The sequence below is a fragment of the Falco biarmicus genome, chromosome 1, assembly GCF_023638135.1.
Source record: "Falco biarmicus isolate bFalBia1 chromosome 1, bFalBia1.pri, whole genome shotgun sequence".
Lineage (NCBI taxonomy): Eukaryota > Metazoa > Chordata > Aves > Falconiformes > Falconidae > Falco > Falco biarmicus.
The window spans coordinates 109,600,161-109,621,016 of NC_079288.1; the positions used below are offsets into that span (position 1 = coordinate 109,600,161).

At 39.9% G+C, this 20,856-nt stretch overlaps 1 protein-coding gene across 6 annotated transcripts in view; it reads left to right on the top strand.

Annotated features, from left to right (window-relative positions):
• Positions 1-20,856, top strand: part of PTPN13 (protein tyrosine phosphatase non-receptor type 13) — a 126,459-nt gene that overhangs the window by 88,570 nt on the left and 17,033 nt on the right. For 5 of the 6 annotated variants that reach the window (XM_056359694.1, XM_056359685.1, XM_056359679.1 and 2 more), the window contains 16 exons: positions 1,863-2,286; positions 2,455-2,552; positions 4,394-4,450; positions 6,069-6,161; positions 7,455-7,562; positions 8,305-8,436; positions 8,827-9,293; positions 10,268-10,411; positions 12,236-12,329; positions 13,139-13,224; positions 14,072-14,234; positions 15,156-15,370; positions 15,460-15,558; positions 17,046-17,407; positions 17,602-17,776; positions 19,113-19,271. In XM_056359694.1, coding sequence (XP_056215669.1) covers positions 1,863-2,286; positions 2,455-2,552; positions 4,394-4,450; positions 6,069-6,161; positions 7,455-7,562; positions 8,305-8,436; positions 8,827-9,293; positions 10,268-10,411; positions 12,236-12,329; positions 13,139-13,224; positions 14,072-14,234; positions 15,156-15,370; positions 15,460-15,558; positions 17,046-17,407; positions 17,602-17,776; positions 19,113-19,271 — 2,876 coding nt within the window. The remainder of the gene's footprint in view (positions 1-1,862; positions 2,287-2,454; positions 2,553-4,393; positions 4,451-6,068; positions 6,162-7,454; positions 7,563-8,304; positions 8,437-8,826; positions 9,294-10,267; positions 10,412-12,235; positions 12,330-13,138; positions 13,225-14,071; positions 14,235-15,155; positions 15,371-15,459; positions 15,559-17,045; positions 17,408-17,601; positions 17,777-19,112; positions 19,272-20,856) is intronic. The other variant, XM_056359713.1, reaches the window with a different exon arrangement.

The following is a 20,856-nucleotide window of genomic DNA, read 5'->3' on the forward strand; positions in this document are numbered from 1 at the left end:
TGCACAGTTCCTGTGGCCATGCAGTGAACAGGACTAAGCACTAAGTTTTAAGATGGATGTTTGGATTCTTGAAAAAGCATATGGAAAACCACAAAGACGAAGTGAGGGTTAAGTCAGCCTTAAAAAAGATGAGTTATGAGCACCTGAGAATTTTCAGTGAAGGGGTTCGTAGAAGGTGAGAAAGGTCTAATGTCTAGGTAGGTAATGATGTGAAAGTATTCTCCTGAAATCCATAGGGAAATCTTGTTTGGTGTTTGCAGAGGGCAAGTACATCAAGAGAAGAAATATTAGAATATTTTACTAAGGTACTCTTCCCCAGGATGGGAACACGACAAGAGCAAGTGTCCTTGATAGCTTTTGTCAGTGTCAGGAAACTTGTGATTTGTGGATCTTTGGTCTTGGCTGAGCAAAACCATTCTTATGTGGCTCATCTAGTCTGTCTGGTGGCTATGGCTAGGGGAGGTATTTGGTCTAAGTAAGGAAGTGGTAGTCATATACTAGTTCACCTTTAAAAAGGACCAAAAAAAATACCTTCCACAACTAAATCTTCTCAATCTGTAAGCCTGTTATAGAGGAAGCATGAGTTACTGTGGCAGTTAATTCCTACCCTAGGTATTGGTGTAAGGAATGTCTTATTAGAATGGCAGTGCTGAGTTGCATTTGCCAAATACACTCTTCAATGGTGAATATGAATGATGTGTACCAAAAAGTAGCATTCCTCTTTTGAATTATGGTGCAACTTCCTAGAGCAGCTTCTTTCCTAGCTTAAAAAAAAAAAACCACTAGTTAACCCTAAGTCAGAGATATACATACGCAGTTGAGGATTGCTTTTCTCAGACTTCCCTGTGAACTGACTTTAAGACATCAGTGAAGTTTATGAAGGGTTCAGATGGCCTGACTTCCTTTAAAGGCTCTAACCAGCAAACATGTTGCCACAACTTACCAAGTTTCTGTGTGAGAGCCAAGCCACAGGAACTTAACTGCTAGCCTTAGGAGACAGTTAGGCTAATAGAAATGAGCCCTGCTCAGCTTTGCTTTGAATTTAAGAGTGGGTTAGGCTAAGTTGTGTTATTTTGCATTTGTTTTCAGCTAAGAACATCCACCCAGACAGTTCCCACGACTTCAGCTGACAGTGATTTAGTTACAATCCAAAACCTGTTTCTCTCTGCTGCTTAAGGGAATCCTAGTTCATGAGTCAAAAAGGCTGACAAACCCCAGTCAATGCTTCATTCTGTGCTAAAACATTTAGGATGTTTCCGGCAGGGGAAGTCCTCAAGTGTGCCTGAGTGAACTGGTGCTCTTTAACCGGGTAGAGATGCTGCCAAACCCCTGTGACTTTGCAGCTGGATCGTAAGGGACTCATGAGAAAAAAACCAAGCAACGGGTGGTTGGAAGTTTGGTAGGAATCTGGTAGTGTAGAGGTGGGGGAGCCCTATTTGTTCAAATTCTGAAGACTTGTATGAGCAGGTTAAAGGAAGTGTAGTCTTCCAGGTCACTTGGCTTGAGGATATTGCTTGCTTTGCAGAGATGTGCCTGTATATAAGGCGCAGCAGTTTAACAGGGAATCTGAGTCTTCATACTCACAAGAGGATAAATATTCTGCTATTAAATGGTTTTGAACTTCAGCGTAGTAGATGGTCAGGTAAGTGTAATGTCATGAACTCCAGTCTTTGCTCCTTGAGTAGACTACATGATGGTTGTTTATATGTACCTGATAATGGTACATATGTCTCAGTGTCTAGAGAAAATAGGGTTTGTGTGAGCTGGTTGTTTAAAAATCCATAGTTTATACAGCAGAGCTAGTATGACCTTGTGTAACTTAACTTTGGTTTTTGTTTTGTTTTTTTAAAAAATATCCACAGAAAGGGCTTCATTTAGGAGCCTAAACCTCCACGCAGACTCTGTCAAAGGTTTCAACATGGGACGAGCAATCAGTACCGGTAGCCTGGCCAGCAGCACTTTGAACCGACTTGCCGTTCGACCTCTGTCTGTTCAAGCAGAGATTCTGAAGAGGCTGTCCTGCTCTGAGCTCTCACTCTTCCAGCCACTTCCTGGCTCTTCAAAGGACAAGAACGAGAAGACTCCGTGGGAGGAAAGACCCAGGGTTATGAGCAAGTCATTTCACGATCTGAGTCAGAGCCACATCTCAGTTTACCCCCCAAGGAAAAATATTATTACTGCTTTGGACTCTTCCCCCCAAAAAATAGAAGACATAATGGGAAGAGTCTTTCAGCAAATGCCAAAATTTGATACTGGATCAGCAACAGGAGCATTAAAACTGAGCAAGTAAGAGTCTCTATGACCACCCTGCAATATCTTTGTGTACAGTCAATGTACATTTTGCATCAGTTTTGATTTATTATTCATACTATTATTTTATTACATTGATCCTTCCCTCTCCCAACTTCCTTTTCCCTCTTGTCTGGTTCCCCTTCTCTCCTTCTCCCCTTTAAGTTCAAAATCTCATGCAGGTTTAAGTAGAAGCCCTGAAAGAAAGAAAAACGAATCAGACTCATCATCCATTGAAGATACCGGTCAAGCCTATGTTGTAGGTCAGCATGCAAAAAATAATATTACTTTATTTACTAACTAACCTCTAAAGCTGCTTTGGGTGTAATGCTTTGATACATTGATTAACTGATGGTAGTATTTCAGTTTGAAAAAGGGAGCAGAGTATCATATGTTAAAGTAATCCAGGCCAATTGCCTTTTGTTCCTGAATAGTTGTTCGAGTGAATCAAAAAAATCCTCCTTTGGACAACACCAGTCTGTACACACGTATGCAGAGTATTAGTACCTGACAGTAAAAGCTGTTCTAGAAAACTTCTTCCATTTTATCACTTCTGAGTGCCATTTTATCAAGTGGATCTTCTAATAATTTGCTTGTACTTTTTTTAGTGTTTTCTCTGTAAAGGGTGCAGGGAGTAATTTTTGAAGTGGACTCTGTTTGACATAAGCTGGCTATTGGCTAGTACCTCTGAGCAGTAACTGCACAATTCTTTGTTGTTTGGTCTCATTTGGTTATAATATGTTGGTACCATTTTTTTTTGCAGTGCATTGAGCATTTCACAATAACACTCTTGTAATGAGCTAAGCCAGACGTGCTTGCTCCCTTTGCTTGGCAAGGATTGGATTGCACACAAATAGTCTTACTAGGCAGTCAAAACACAGAGTTTGCACTAAAAAAAACCACCCAAAAACATTCAGAAGGTAATTTTTAATATCGGTGTGACATCAGTTTCTGGTTATAGCAGGTTCCCTGTTATAATAATAGAAACTACAATGAATGAAACATTTGCAGTCTTGGCTTGCTGTTGTTGCTTTGCTTTTGCTTAATATTAAAATACTGGTTACTTACAGAACGTCAGAGAAAGTGGAAAACGGTTAAGTTTATGGGGGTTGATATAAACAAAGTCACAAAAAAACTGAACCAAAAAAGTCACCAAAACAGAGTGCGACATACAAACTTTTACCACGTCTGCCCCTGCTGCACTTGAAACAGAGACTGACTTGGGAGCTGTGCTTTTTCAGTACCAAGAGCATAAGCTACTGAACATTGAGATGAAGCATGCAGTTTCTGTAGTGACTGGTTACAGCCAAGTATTTATCCTATGCTTTTAGCTTTACAATTACTGTTATCACGTGCTTATCCATAATCTTCTGGACAGTGATTTTGATAAGGATCTTAGCTACGTGTCAGAAAGTTCTGCTGAATCACATTGCCTCTGCTGGGGGACATGCATTCTTTGCATGGTGAAACTCATCAGCTGAAATAGGTTTCGGAGGTTTGGAAAAGGCCAGGACTGCTTTCCTAAGAAGCTTGAATTATCTTACCTCATTTACTTTCTTAACTTATTATTTTATCCCCTTTAAAGTATGGCCATATTTGCTTGGCATTTATCATTCCAAATAAAATATGATTCTATATGCAAACCAATTTAAATAGAACTACTTGGTTCAAATTGCTTATTACTGCATCAACAACTTTACTATTATACAAAATCCTACAAGACTCCTCTTGTGTTTATTAGGTTGGGCATATTCATCCAATCTTACTAGAAAATACAGTCTTTTACTTACTTTCTTAAATATCTCTTCATTTTATTTGAAGTTGTTAACAGTGGTTGTAAAGGCCAAACCTCTGTCCTTTCTGTAATTCTTTGCCTTTGCATGAGCTGCCATCTCTCTAAACCTTGAACTACTGCCGAAGTACATGAGTAATTTGGATTTGCTAATCCAAACCTCCTTTCATGTTCATTAATTTTTAAATTAAGTAAATAACTGATATTATGAATGAGCTCATGTGTACTGTGTAAAGTCTGAAATACTTATTGATAGCTTTCATATTAAAAAAATATTGATAGCAATGTCTTATATTTCCATTCATGTCGCAGGTGTTACTATGAATACTTCAGGAAATCTTCTGACATCAACACTGTTGAAAGAGAGTGGTAAGCTGATAAATAATAGGCCCATAGAATTAATTCAGTCACTTTGTGAAGTACTTGACAAGTGCTTCACTGTTACACCTGTCCTGTTTATTTGCTGTTCTTAATACCTCTACCAGTTGGATAGGACCTTTTTCTAAATACAACTCCTAATTCTTCCTTTGGATTGCTTGCTGGGAGAGGTTTTGACATCTGTGAGTAATATTTTCAAATATTAATAGTATCTGTTCAGTTTGAGACTTGAAGGGTGCTAGTACCTAACATACCATGCTCTTTGAAGCTAATTTCCCTTACCTGTGAGGTTACCAGTTCTGTAGAACCTGAGAAGACTGTGTTTTCTATTTAGTTCTTTTACTCTTTAGGTTTGACTTCATTTTGTGGGGTCGCGACGGAGGGAAGACACAGTCACTCAATATGAGTGATCAGCAGACTTCGTTTATTGTCTCTTATGGTCATCTTTTATACCTTGTTATAATTAGCTCATACATATTACAAAAGTTAAGCTCATTATTGGTTAGTTGCCTAAATACCAAGCCCGCCCCTAGTTTCTCTTCTGGAGTTATCTGTTCCCACCTGCAACATTCTTTTCCCACCGTGATCTTCCTGTTACTGTGTAACAAGAACAGCCAAGGATAGTATATTTTTGCTTTACTTCAGATAAGCTGAAAGCATGTGCATTTTTGTCCAGCCAGCTGGACTATGTCTATGTGACCTTTTTCAGCTAGCTAGTTATCCACATTGTGGGAAGTTCCTTCTTCAGGTGGTGCAGTCTGTCATACTCACTTGCACAGTTTTCTGCTTGTACCAGTGTGTAGAGCTCACTAGGTTTCTACTGCTGTGGAATTGCATGTTCCACTGAAAGCAATAGTACCTCAGGCACTCCAGACCAAATGAGTTGTATCTTCTCTAGGTAGCAAATTCATGAGTTCGGACTTCCAATATGATGGCATTTCTCGCAGTTTCAGGAGATTGGGTTTTTTTGAACTCATGCTCCCTCTGTCTCAAGTGCCTGGGTCTGCTTCAGCCTGTTAGGAACCCTCAGGAGTCACATAAATTTATTGTGAAGGTGTTCAAATTTTGGAAGAGGCAGAATCAGCAGCCTGTGGAGTTGCAAATAGGGAAATAAATTTAAACAAGATAGGTTTTAGTAGATGTTTCTAATGTTGGCTGTTTTTTAATGAAGGACCACCATTAAGAGAACTTAATGAGTAACCTTTTAGTAACTTCATATAATAAGCTTCAGTTTCCCTTTTACCAACATACTTATGTCATGCCTACCTGAGCAGGGCATGTAAACACAGATCTAAATACTTTGCTGAACTGAGACTAATGAATTTGAAGATTCTAGGGCTCAGTTGTGTTGTGATTGCAACAGACTATGCTAGGTGCTTTTCTTCGGAGGAATAAAAGATTTTAACTGCTGAAGAAGGGAGTGAATTGTAATAGTGGTATTTTGGTTTTTTTTTTATTTGGGCACGGCCCGGAAGATGAAAGTTGGACCCACTAGTTCAGAACAGCTTTTCAGGTTATCAGAGAAGTAATCTTTCAAGTAGAATTTCAAGACAAACCTGAACAGAAGTATTTGGGGGTAGTGTCTTATCATGAAATGTTGGCTTTTCAGCTGACTCTCCGCAAACAACACAGAACAGAGTTGCCTCACCAGAAAGAGAGATCACTTTGGTGAACTTGAAAAAGGATGAAAAATTGGGCTTAGGTGAGTGGCTTTAAAATTGTTGTTGTCTTGTGTGTTCCTAGAAGCTAAAACCAAAAGTTTTCTGGTCTGTATTTAAGTATTTATTGTAGGACTGAGGAAAGCAGTGCTGGATTTCGAAGACTTTTACAATGCTGAAGCCTGGACTTACTTGGTATCACCTGCTGCTGATTTGTTGAGTGATGTTAAGCAAGTCTTTTTCTCAGTTTTTCCGTATTACAAGCGTAGGATAATATTTATATTGTGAACTAGTCATCCCAAAAGTTGGTTTATCTCTGTGTTCAGGTACAGGATTTTTGTCTATGTGGACACATCACAGCTGTGCCAGCTTGAAGGCTTTAAACAAACAAAAAAAGGACATTATAAAGCCATTATGGGCTTTTCTTACTCCTGTATCTTCAGATGGAATACTAATTTGAGGTTTAAGGCATCTGGAAGACAAGATATTTGCATTCCATTCCTCCTTCTATCACTGAGTTTTTTCATAAACCCACATAATTTTTCCCTGTATGAGTAATGAATAATTTGGTGTCAGTATTGTGCTTTAGAGAGGTTCTCTAAAGTGTCCTTAAGGACATTGTTCTATCATTCAAAATAGGACTGTTGTATAAATTTGAAGAGGGAGAAAAAGCCTACAAGAAATAATACTTAGTTGTTTACCCTGCACAGTAACTTAAGAGTTGACCAAAAAGGAAAGAAATTCGTATGAAGTCCACCATTTATTCTTTTTCTTCCTCATGCAGTCTGTGGTACTTTGCTGGTTTAGCTAGAATAGAGAAGAGCTAATATGTTCTGTTTTCATTTTTTTTCATCTTGAACATCGTTTCCAGATTGACCTGGTAGAATTAGCAGAAATAGATTAGAAGCCTTACAAGAAATCAGGGAGTTGAAAAACTCAGTTCTTAAGACCAGGGTCAAACATCTAGGTGAAGCATCTAACGGTGGAGAAAACCAGAATATTTTAAGTAAGAGAAAATAAATTTCATTTAATCAGTGAATGTTTGTTTTATGTCATCTGTGTGTGTGTTTCTCATGCTACAGTTGTCTTCTGTAGTCTTTGCTGGAGGGAAGTTTTCTGGGAAGCCAGTTAGACAGTCTGAATTGCTTGCTCAAAAGCAGAGAATGCAATAAAGCCTAATCAAAAAAGCTTTACTGTGTAGTCGTCTTTGAGATGTGTACTTTTCTTTTACTTTACATTTGTTGGAATGACTAAGTTCGTGTCATATGGACGTGAATTGTATTAAGTTATGCCATGATCACTGACATTTTTTGCCTTCTTTGGGCTTTTTTTAATAGGCTTTCAAATAGTTGGCGGAGAGAAGACAGGGAAACTTGATCTGGGAATTTTTATTCATTCAGTTATTCCTGGAGGGCCAGCTGATTTGGAAGGATCTCTAAGACCAGGTGAATAGTGTCAATAACAAGAGGTGTATACATGAAAGGAAAGCCCAAACATGTAGTATTGTTTCCATCTATGGCTGTGGGCGTCAGTCCCAAACAATGCTGACCTTCAGTTACCTTCTGGATAATTTCTGAAAACTGGTGATGCTTCTTTGTTAAACTATATGAAAACAAAAGTAATTTGAATTAAAATAAAAATTATAAAGCTTGAAGTAGCAGAAAGTTGAAGTTATATATATAAGTAAGGGCTTTACTTACTATTGTCTCTCTACAGATGCTTTGTAATTTCAATATTTTAAAAATCCAGATCCATACTTTGATATTGGAAGAAGTGAATGTAACCATATGGCTGTGGGAAGAAAACTTTATTTACTGTCTGCTCTTTATCCCCTTCATTTTAGTCTGTGTCTTGAACTGACCTGCATGTTGCTTATTTCACTACTTGTTTTTTGCTTTTGCATCCGTTCTTACAGCAAAGGAGAAGGTAGAAACCATAATATAGAAAGGTTTGGCAGGTTTAAAAAGAGGAAATATTCATAACCAATTCTTGTGATCTGTTTTGGGTGGATTTTTTTGTTTGGTTTTTTTTTTTTTAGATTAGGGTTCTCTATTCCAGCATCACTGGAATTTTTAGTAATTTTTAATCAATGCATTGTGTAGAGATTTTCAGACCTGTACTCCACGTTCTCACTGATGGATAAAAATGTAGATGTTAGATTGTATCTGAACAAATCCTTTTGTGCAGGACACCGACTAATATCCATAAACAGTACAAGTTTAGAAGGCGTCAGCCACCATGCAGCATTAGAAATTCTGGAGAATGCACCTGAAGATGTGACACTTGTTATCTCTCAGCCCAAGGACAAGCTATCCAAAGGTACGGAGGGAAATACTCCTTATTATTAAAGAGCTGTTCTTTGAGTTTGAGCACACTGCCTTCTCTGACACCTTTTGTGAAGTACTTTCCATTTGTCTTTAAAATTACTAATGTAATCAACTGAGATAGCTGGAAAACATCATCCCAAACACTTCTTGTAAGCAACCCTAGCTAGTGTATGCTTGAAATTGTTTTCTGAGACTGAATGAAGAAGTGTTGTGGTAACCTTTGGTAATGTTACAGTAACACACCTGTTGCATTATAAATGGAAAGTGTTCTGCATAATATGAACAGGTAAGACCTTACATGGTGTAAGCTGAGAAATTTTTGTCATACTGCAGATAAGATGTTACCCAGCTACTGACGACTGTCTTGTCTCCTGGTTTTCAGCATCATCTAACGCTGCACACATCAGTAATGGAACCAGGGGTTATTTAAAGAGGCCATCATCAGTGCAGGACGATGAGGCAGAGTCCTCTTCAGAGGAACACAACTGGTCCCGAGGTCACCAGAGGCCTGTTTCAGGAAGCTTGTCTGGTTTGTCGGGAGGCAAGCGGGATGGAAGTGTGAGCTCCCAGGATTCAAGAACGGAAAGCGCCAGCCTGTCTCAGAGCCAGCCAGCCAGCTTCTTTGGCAAACGTGCAAGTGGTAGAATGCAGCAGGATCCTCAGCATTACAGTGATTCCCAGTCTGGGCTTTCTAAAATGAGTGAGAAGAGAAGATCCTCATCTGACAGTACTCGAGCAAAAAATAAAAGGCCTGGGGCAGTGGAGTCTGTGGACTATTCTGACCGAGGAGATTCTGACATGGATGAAGCAACTTATTCCAGCAGTCAGGAGCAACAGCCAGCTAAAAAGGCATAGTGTATTTCATATATTTCCCATCAGTATAATAGTAGTAATGAAACAACTGACTGCGAGTGTGAATAAGGTGAAAGGATGTGGGTGAAGGACAGCCTAGCCTGCAGCTTATCCTTCTAATGGCAAATGCTCATAGCTAATTTCTAAGTTTGGTGATTCTGTTCAAAATAAATGGAGAAAATCACTCCAATGACTTGAAACAACTTCCCAGCTTGGCAATGTGAAGAGGCGGCCATTTCTTACTAGAGGCAGGTTGTGCTTTGAGGTGAACATATAGTACATTTGTTGATCCTGTAGAAAACCTCTTTTTAATTCAATTGTCCAATATGATTATAGTCTAGTGACCACCCCTAGAGGTAAGTTTATTCAGCTGGCAGATGAATTGAGTTTTTCCTAGATAAGAGCAGTAGCGATGCATCTGAAGTGGGTAGCAGCAGAACTTGTATTTTGGGGATTTATCTAAACCATGGAAAATTCTTTGTAGTGAAGTTCAGCAGTGAGCTGTGCTCTGTTCAGACACAGCTTGCTGCTTCTTCTTTCTGAAAGTACACAATGGCAAGTACTACAGATTCCTAATTTGTAGTGATTCCTCTTTTCAGCTGATGGAGGTTATTCAAGCACGTTGTGACAGCCTCTGCAAATTAATCCAACAGACCCTAGGCTGCTGTAATACTGAAGTATTACAGTTTCTGTGTTCTGTGACCAACTCCTTTTGACAATCAAGACTCACTGCTGAAGGCCAAGCATATTTCTATGCTAAACCTGTTCAATAGCAGCAATGGAAGAGTTAAAGCAATGAGCCTTACGAATCTTACTAATTGGTACTTTGCCAGTGGAGGTGGACTCCTTTTAGCTGTATCTGACTCAAACACACTCTTTAGGGTCTTAACTGTAAATTTACGTTCTAATGGCAAATCATTCTCTCTGTTTTGTTTGTTTCTTTTTCTTCTTTTTTTTTTTTTTTAATAAAGGAATCTTCTTCAGCAAATACTGCAAACAAAATGAATTGTAAAAAGGTTACTGCAACACTTCTTAAACCTGGAGATATCTTTGAGGTTGAACTAGCCAAAAAAGATAACGGCTTGGGAATAAGTGTCACGGTACTGTTTGACAAGGTTTTTAGATGTTTTCTCTTTTTCTCTACTCCCAGCAACCCATTAAATTGCTAATTTACAAGGAAGCAAAACATCTAATAGCAGACACTGCTTTATGAGCAAAAAAAGCAAGATGGTCTTAGTCTCTTGCTGCCTAATAATGTGGCAGATTTACAAGGGAGAGAATTAAGAACTTCCTTGACAGGCATCACAGGCAGCGGAAGCAGTAGTGTTAATTAATGATGAGTATCTGTGCACATCCACACTCGTATACCATGTTCAGTGTTCTCCCCCTGCTGGATAAAAGGCAGAAAGTAAAAAACTACTTTAATCCAAATAAGACCTGGCTGACACTGCTTTCTTGCAATACAAGACAAAATTGTGGTTTTAATGGACCAATTTATCTTCAGAATATAAAATTTTGAAGGTAGTTTACGTATAGGGCCTGCCATACTGCAGAGTGGCACTTCAGAGAAGAAGAGAATGATTTATAACTGAAATGCATGCATTTTTCACTGCTCCTTTTTTTGTATTGTGTTCAGAAATACATCTTGGTATTTTAATATACAAATATTACCTCTGCTTCATTGATCACCAGACTACACAGTAATTTGAAAAAGGAAAAGTTGCTTGAATTACAACAACAGAAGTCATTAGCTGCCGTTCAAAACTGGTGGCTTTTACTGGCTGTTTATACCTAAAACTAAGTTGGCTTTTTCCCAGATGTGGCCATACAGATAGGCGTGTAGGTAGAGTGCCAATTCGCAAGCTTAGCCCTGTTTTCATATGTATGGCTAAATTTTAAGAGGAGCTGAATGAAATTCTGTTATTTTGTCATCCCCGTCCCAGTCTGTTCAAAGTCATACTGCTTTATCAAGCTTGTAACTTGACAGAGCTGGGGGAACAAAGGTTCAGCAGGAGCTGGTTATTAAATAGCATCAAGCCTGCTGTATGCATGCATTGGCTTTGAAGAAAACGTCAGAAGATGCCAAGTGATGCAGAGATGTCCCTTAAAGGATGTCCAAGGGAAGGGTGACCGTTGACCTTTCCTTTTTTAACCTTCATTCTTCCCCTGCATTGCTGTCCTCTACAGTGGTGTGACAAGAGGTGTACAGTTAGCTCTGTGTTCTTAATTTTCACGTGTAGTTCTGTGTGTTTTGGGAGTGAATATTAATACACTGTTGCTCTCCCTCTTCCCTCCCAAGTTTCGGGAGAAGCACGGATAGTGCAGCAGTGAGCCAGAATCATACAGTCTTTTGGGCTGGAAAGGACCTTTAAAGATCATCTAGTCCAACGCCTCCCCCCCACCCCCCCCCGCTCCCCCGTAATGGAACAAAAAGACTAAGGCCCTCCAAAAATAATTGAGCTTGAGCAGATTTTCAGCTTAGACCTTCAAACTTGTATGAGCTGAGAGAAAGTACCATGCCTTAGTTTCCTGCCACATCAGAGAAGGTGTGTTGAAGTAGGACACTGCATGGGTATGCATCTTCAGCTTTGGCATGCTGTGCTCTTGCACATCTCTGAGCTTTGGTATGCATGCAAGCATGTAAAGTCCAGCACAATGCAGACATATGTCTGCTGAAGGACATTTATTTGTTTTGGGTGCATTTGCATTGTGATGCATCATGTTTTTACAATCTTCCCACCCCAATTTCATTTGTAATAAATTGCATGACTGCAAAAACATGCTTTGTGTAACATTTTGGTTTTGATAGTTTGGCTGTTCTTTTTACATGCCAGTAGCCCAAATGCTTCCTGAGTACAGTTTTCCTCGTGTGACTATTTAATTACTAAGTATTCTAAGTGCAACAAGACTAATAAACCCTGTTTTTGCTTTCCATTTAGGGTGGTGTAAATACTAGCATAAGGCATGGTGGTATTTATGTGAAAGCAATTATTCCTAAGGGAGCCGCTGAAGCAGATGGCAGAATAGAAAAAGGTAGTACTTCAGTTCTTTCAGTTGGGACTCTTAAAGTGAAAAAAGGGTAGATAACTGTCTGTGGTGGACTGATGTGGCTAAACAGCTAGGAACTCTGCCTCCTTTCATTGTACCTTTTTCACTGGCAAGAAGGGCTGGGTTTTCCAAGCTCTACTGCATTTGCAGTTGTCATTTTAAATATTGCCTTGATACCTAATTCTGCAGATGGAGATCTAAAAAACATGTAGAACAACTGCAGAACCAACAGAAAACTGCTGAGACTGTTGAGGGGAAAACCAGAAGATAGACTGTAGCAGTATTTGGTTTTAGCCTAGTGCAGCCTGTGTTAATGGAGAACACTTCTCTGTTCCAGTCATGGAGAGAGAGGGCTTTGTATTATTTGTGGCCTTCTTGCTTAGCATGCTGGGCAACTCAATACAGAAAATCACTGTAATTGTTATGGCTTTTCTTGTTTGTAAGCCAGGCCACATTCTTTATTGAAGCAAGAATTTCCACTGTAGACTAAGATAATAAAGAGTCTGAGCTTTGTGGCAGGCTATCATTCTGGTGGTTAACACTAGCTTTGACATGGGGTTAACCCCTAGAATTGTAGAATCATTTAGGTTGGAAAGGACCTTTAATTAAGATCATTGAGTCCAACCATATAGTTTAGTTGCAGAGTTCTGTTCTTGACTCAAGAGTGTGGAGGGAAGGGAAAATTTACTACAATAACTGTTCTTGTTAGCTGACACTTGAAGGTTTATATGCATCATATGCATTTTATAAATGAAGTTCTGCCTACTTTTTCTTAAATTATTAATCATTTGTAGGTGATCGTGTGCTTTCAGTCAATGGGATTAGTTTGGAAGGTGCTACCCATAAGCAAGCTGTTGAAACACTGAGAAACACTGGGCAGGTAAGCAGCTGCTAGTTCTCCTCCCATCTGTAGTAAACCAAATTGTGATGAGTGAAAAGAGGTAAACGAACCTGCTTCCCAGTGTCTTGGTTGCTTTAGATGTGCTTTCTCAGACTCCTTGGCTTCCTGGGCCTTGAGTCTCACTGCCCACCCTAGTGAAATTCTGGCTCTCTGTGCAGGTGAGAGATCTACATGGAACTGGTTTCTCCTTGTCCTTGGGCTTCATAGGAAGGAAGCCCAGGTGTACAGGTTGGAAACCAGCTGTAGCAGCATGCTACAGATGGGTGCCAGATTTGAACCACTGAGGACACAAAGGGCCTCTGTACGTGCAGCTGCATTTGCATGCTGTATCAGTAGCTTGAGTCTTGGCCTTTTTGGGTAGCGCTTGATTCTGTCAATGGTGTCTCCTCGTTTAATAGTGCTGTTTATGGTGGCCCCTTCATATGTGGAAGTACATGCACACTTGAAAATAGCCAGTGAATGTACACGTTGAGAGCTGCTAAGGACTACTATTTGTGCTCACTTTATGAAGTGCTTTTAACTCTATTCCTTGTACGGATATGAAGATGACACTGACACTTCTTAACCCCCTCACAGCCTTACTGGAACAAGACACTTTCTTACTTTTGTGTTGGCAAGTATCTTGCAAGTCCATTAGTGTACTTTGTAGGTTGTCACTTAGAGCCCTTAAAATAAGGTACAGATGGAGGACATATGGGGAGGGAGATGTCTATAAAGTTTGCTGCTGTAAAACTTAGGATCCTGACAAGTTAGAAGGAAATGTAGTCTAGGCTGTGCCATCTCCGTGACCGCTGCCAATTAACTGGAGAATGTTTCTTCTCCTTAGGTGGTGCATCTGCTGTTGGAAAAAGGTCAGCTTTCAGTGGCCAAGGTTCATGCTCCAGTAACACCACAATGCACGCCTCCAAATCAGGTGGTGCAGTGTGAGCCGCAGGAAATACCAGCAACAAAATCTACAAATGCCAAAGATTACAGCTTTGTCACTGCAGGTCAGCTCACACAGAACAATTTTCTGAACTTTCAAAGCATCCTTTAGTTTTTATAATATTTTTCTTCAAATCTACTGTAGAATAGAAAGACAGACAGGAGAAAGAGCAGGTATGATTCTATACTGAGCCTCTGCATGTAATGCAGTCTCTTCCTTTTTGTGCTGTTGCTTTTTTTTCTTTTTTTTTAAGATTTCCATTCACATCTTGGTAATAATTGTTTAGTTACTGTTAACTGTTTTCTCTCTCACTGTTACTTGTTTCCCAGTTTCACCAGCCTTGCAGGCCAGGGCTGTAGCAATGTTGAAGTAAAAGGGATGTTGCTATCTCCGGTGTTGCTAGGGACTGTCAAGGGGAGGTTACGATACTCATATATGAATGAGAGCTTCTGTAGGGCCTCCTGTTCCTGTCTAGGTGAGGGAGGACATCAACAGCTGGATGAAGAGGGATTTATGTAGCTGACTAGAGGCTGGCATATTTCAGCTTCTCTTGCTGCAGACCTGTGAAAGTGGAGGGAAACCTATCCAGATGGGGAAAGCACAGCAGATACTTTTTGGTCTTCCTGCATGGGACTTATCCTGTCTGCCAGGCATTCCAGTTGCTGCTCTTACTAATGCCTAATTGGTGGCCAGAAAGGTGGTGTCACTCTGCTTTAACAGGCTTCTTAACGGACTTCCTGGGGAACAGTGTTTTGGAAATACGTTGGCTTTCTGTGTAGTGTGGATGTTGTCAGGGGAAGTCAGCAGACAGCTTTTTGTCCTCTTTAACTTGGAGGGATCTTTTAGATAATGCTTGTGCTCAGTGAAGTAGAAGAACCCTGTGAAGGCGAGAGTGCGTGTTCTCATGTCTGGAGTAAGAGCATCAGCAACTTCTTTTCATAGCCAGTGTGCTGTAGGAAATAATAAGTTAATGTTTCTTTTACAGAGAACACATTTGAGGTAAAGCTGTTGAAGAACAGCTCAGGCCTTGGGTTCAGTTTCTGCCGTGAAGACAACCTTACCCCGGAGCAGCTGGGCTCAACTATTGTGAGGGTGAAAAAGCTCTTCCCTGGGCAGCCTGCCGCAGAATGTGGGCAGATAGAAATTGGGGACGTAATTCTGAAAGTGAATGGGGCATCACTAAAGGGTTTATCCCAGCAGGTTTGTATTTTAGTAGTGAAACTCATGCTGTGGTAGTCCTGCAAGTCTTGGGGGTCTGCATCTAATAATGAATCCCACTGTGGCCACAGGAAGTCATCTCTGCTCTGAGGGGAACATCTCCAGAAGTCTCTCTTCTCCTTTGTCGGCCACCATCTGGTATACTACCAGACATCGATCCTTCTTTGTTGGTAAGGTGTATGGCATATGGTATTATTTTTTTTAAAACTGTGATTTGAAGGTTCATTTATTTGATCTGGTGGGTGGGTTAGTTACATGCAAGATGCAGATGAAAAGGTGGGGAGGGTGCTCACAGAAACGTGGTTCTTACGGTAAATCCCTCAGGAGCATACTAAGCATTTTGTGAAAATGTGAAAAGAATGCAGGGCTTTAGTTATTTTTTTTTTCCCTCCATTCTGTGTCTTAAGACATTGGAAATTGGCTTAATACGCTGTTTCTGTGGTGCACGTTTCTTTGCAGCCCAATGGTTTGAAGCTGATCTCAAATAGAAATCAGGTATTTCTGTAATGTATATGAAGAATATTCTGTGAAACACCAATTTGCCTAGTTTGGTGCATGTAAAACCAGGGAAAAGATTGCCATATTTACTGGAAGTCAGAGGTGTCCCAAAGAATATTTTCAAAACGCTTCAATAAGTAAATCAAAATAATAGAAGGCCATTTTAGGATACTTGGAAGAAGTGGAAATTAAATGTGTTTCAGCAAAAGGGAGGGAATTTGCCTGAAAAGTAAGCTTTCCATAAGACAGAAAAGTGTAAACCTAATGGAGACAAGTTTTGAAGTTATTTTAATATAATTTTCAAACAAGAAAAAAGCTTTCAAGTCTGATGATAGAAACTTAAATGTACAAATACAAATTTAGGTTAGGTTAAAATTAGATAAGCACCTGAAAAAACTAATAATACAAGTAACTAGTTCTGTAATTAACCTGTATGTAATATGGAATAACTTTAATAAAAGTGCATATATTAAAAGAAGGGAAAAACCAATAAAATATGAACAATTTTTGTTTATAACATTATCACAGATTGGTGTGTTCATGAGCACAAGAATTTGGCCGTAAAAGCATAAATGAAGCTTTTAAACTTAGTGTGTCTGTTAGCTGACATAATTCTTGGGAATATGTGATTATTGGCAAAACTGGTCTTCATTCTGACGGGAGTTAAGAACTTGGCTGAACAGTTTCAGTTTGGCATAAATTGTCATAGTTTGTAATCTGTTCTGTAGCTTTTTGTTTGAAAGCTTCCCTTTTTTCCTCCTGTGTGAGATTAGTTTGACTTCAGTTGCACTGTGTTCTGATTGGAAGGGATTCTGTGGTAATTGCCTGGATGACTTCTGGGCATAGCTTAAAGCCATCTGTCTGTAGGTTCTCCAAGGCTAAAGCCAAGAGAAGATTTGTTTTCCTTAGATGAATTTGGAGTTCTACTTTAGAAGTATATGTTTCAAAGTTTTGCACACTTTGTATTGGCCAAGTTGCATTGAATTTGGTGAAATTGTTTTCTATTTCACCATTATTTCTATGATACGTTTACACAATTGAGGCAACGTCTAAATGTTGCTACTGACTAATTGCTCTTGGTAATTTTATGCAGTCTTAGCAACTTTCTTTTGTCATCAAAACTGGAGTTTGATGAATTAAATGTCCTTGCTCTCTGTAGACTCCCATCCATTCACCCCAACAAGTGTTTCCAGATGTCAGCAGAGAAGTTTCTGGTCCGCCAAACGGAGAACAAGGTGACAGTTCAGATGAAAATGAAACTACTGATCTGAGCAAGAAGAGGCTAAAATCTCCCTCTAGAAGAGACAGTTACAGTGAGAGCAGCAGGAGCGGTGATGAGGAGGTGATAAACTCACCAGCACAGGTGGGCCTTGGATGGAGTTCTGCGCTATACCAAACCTCAGATGAAGCTATGACACAGGCATACAGTCAGTATGAGGCGCACAGTGGTCAGGAGGAGGCTGTTCGCACCATCTTAAACTCTGATCAAGAGACTCCTACAAAGTTAGAGCTTGAGGACAGGTATGTTGTTTATAATGATCCTCATAAAACTGCCAAAGGTTTTTACAAAAATAGTTTATTGTACCTATTCATAGAAATACTTCTTTGTTTTGCTTTGTAGGTTTGCATAAAGTCAGTATTGGCCCATATAGTCATTTATGGGTGACAGCCACATTGTACAAGCTGATCCTTGTTTTTTGCTTGCTTATCCGTAGTGATCTGCCTTTGGATTTGCCATTGATCCCAGCCTGTAGAACCGTTCCTGATGTTACCACATCCGTTTTAATAAATGACTGTTATGCTACTTCTGCTTCTGAGCTGACTCCGCACCTGGGAGGAATGGATTCATTACTCAGCCAGCTGGAAAAAAATGCTGAAGAATATGAGCCAGTAATTTACTATTTCTTTCAGTAGCATAAATGTACCTACTGTTGTAGCCATCTAGAAGTTTTAGCCATGGTATCGGGAGTGACTGTATAGGAGTTAGGCATATTAATTTACAGATGAGATAGCTGTAGGTTATGCTTGCACTAACCTGGGCAAGTGCCTTATACATGGCACACATACATGTGCAAATTGTAACCAGTGAACTGCAGCTGCTGATACAAATGTCTGCAGGCCTTTTGTGTCTGAGCTCTTGAGGAGTTGATATATTTCCCTCTGTGAATGTGGAGGCGTTCATGTGTATGTAGGTAGCTGTGTATATGTCTTATTTCATGTGTCATTTCAGCCTGGAAAATGTGGCATTAAATATTTACCTACCTCTAAACCATGTACTCAGAGGAAGCTTAAACAGCAGATATCTTGCTTCTGTCCTTTTAGTTTTCTATGTGGTTGTTCTGAGATTGGAGGATAAATTGGGCAGCAGGGACATCAAGAGACCCTGTTGTTTGTTGCATTTATTTGTATGGATCCTAAAGAATTACTGCTGCTCTGCTGCAAAATGCAGCAGATTTTTGAGACTCTTCTGAGAGAGCTTCTTGCCACCCCAGAAATGTCTTGTGTATCAGAAGGGACTTCTCCTTCCATACACTCACATAATCCATTCACAGGTTGAAAAAAATGAAAATTGAGCCTTGGTATGTCTCAGTTGTGGGGGTCTTTCAGGTTACAAAGCTATTTTAGCTCATACTCCATTTTGAGAAGGAACAAACTGTCCTTTTCTTAGTCTCTTCTTCAGAAGTTTTTCTCAAATCTTCCTCTGGTGCTCTGTGAATTTCTATACAAATGAGGCAGATACGTATCTTTCAAAACAAAATTAATGAAAACTAAAATAGGCAAAACTTGTCCGTGTCTTTGGTTCCGAGAAAAGCTATGGTATTGTATCTCATTGTAGGAATATAGGTGCACCTACTTTCTTCAGTTGAATAATTCCTGATGCATTGTCTTTTTGGAAAAATATTGAGCCTTTTTTATGTGTGACAGCTAGTTGAGGGTAAAATAAGGTGTCAGTTTTGGTGTTACCTTCACAATTTTGTTTAGATTGTAGGCTTTTGGCCCAAGGTTAATTTCATGCAAAATAGTAGTCTGTCTGAATTCATTAGAGGTGCTTGCTTGAAGCAGCTAAGCTGAGCCTGCTAAGATACATCTTGGTACTGTCTGGGCTTGTGTTCCACTCTAAACCAATAGGTAAATCAGTTGTCTGTTTCTGACTGTCTTAAATTCAGTAAATCCCTCAAATTGCTTCTGTTTGCCTGTGTTGTAAAGTGCTGTTTTCTTCCCCTAGGAAGTAGAGCTCCGAGTCACTATGGCAAAGTCAGAAAAGGGTAGTCTGGGTTTTACAGTGACCAAAGGTAACGATAACGTTGGGTGCTACATACACGACATTGTTCAGGATCCTGCCAAAAGTGATGGGAGACTGCGACCTGGAGACCGACTGATAAAAGTGAGAATATTAATGTTTTCAGATGCAGGAAGAGGACAACTTTTAAGTCAAAAAAAAAAACAACAAAGAAACAAAGAAAACTCTGTGGGCCAAAGTAGATATGGTTAAAGGAACAAAGGCATGAAGCTTCTGAGAGGCATAATTTGATAGCAATTAGACAAAAGAAATACAAGTATGAAAACATGTGAGAGGATTGCTGAAGGGAGTTATGGTATGTCTGACAGCTAAGCATGTGTGCAACCCCTATTCATGATGGCAAAAAATGCTTTCAAGGGAAAAGCATTCATTGATTAAGTAAGAGGGTCGCAAAGTATGTGGAGGGGTGGTTGATGAAATAAATCTATGGCTAGCATGTTGTTAGGAAATGAATTTTAAAAGATTTGCTGTAGAAGAGTTTGCCAGGTACATATCACGTAGTACAGATGTTCATCATAGAATCATAAAATAGTTTGGGTTGGAAGGGACCTTTTAAATGTCATCTAGTACAGTGCCCCTGCAATGAGCAGGGACATCTTCATCTAATCAGGTTGCTCAGAGCCCTGTCCAGCTTGACCTTTAATGTTTCCAGGGATGGGGCACCTACCACCTCTCTGGGCAATGTGTTTCAGTGTTTCCCGCCCTCATTATAAAAAACGTATTCCTTATACCTAGTCTGAATCTACGCTGTTTTATTTTAAAACCATTACCCCTTGTCCTATCGCTACAGGCCCTACTAAATACTCTGTCTCCACCTATCTTCTAAGCCCCCTTTAAGTATTGAAAGGATGCAATAAGGTCTCCCTGGAGCCTTCTCTTCTTCAGGCTAAACAATCCCAACTCTCAGTGTTTCCTCATAGGAGAGGTGCTCCATCCCTCTGATCATTTTTGTGGCCCTCCTCTGGACCAGCTCCGACAGGTCCACATCTTTCCTGTGCTGAGGACTCTGGAGCTGTATGCAGTATTCCAAGTGGGGTCTCACCAGAGCAGAGGTGAGGGTGCAGAATCACCTCCCTCAACCTGCTGGCCGTGCTTTCAAATCCTTCTCTGCAGGGTCCCTTCATCCCCCAGCCTGTGTTGATACCAGGGGATGCCCCGACCCAGGCAGAACCTTGCACTTGGCATTGTTGAACCTCAAGATGTTCATGTGGGCCCACTTCTCAAGCTGTCCCTCTAAAATGGCATCCTGTCCCTTACAGTATGAGTTTCTGATCAACTGAAAACTTGCATTTAGGCTTGCAGGGACTGTGAGCAATAGTAACCAAGTGCATAACACAGAGCATGTGAGTCATTGCTAGATCAGGACACTAAAGCGCTGCTAAATACTATTAAACCTTAATGTAAGTTAGGCAAATACAAGTCAGATTGGATTAGGTTGTGAGTCAGACTTCAGGTGTTGGCCTCTGCAGTTTCAGCATTCAATTTTTTTAAATGGGAGCAGTAAAATAATATACTACTTGAGATTGTTTAATGTTTTGTCATTTGGACACTAAACTTGTTTCTTCACTTGCAAATGTTCAGTTACATTTATGTGTTCTTTCTCCCTGGGTAAGTATTATGAACTGCAACTGCTGTTGATAAACCATCTACTCTTTTGTCCTTGAATGTC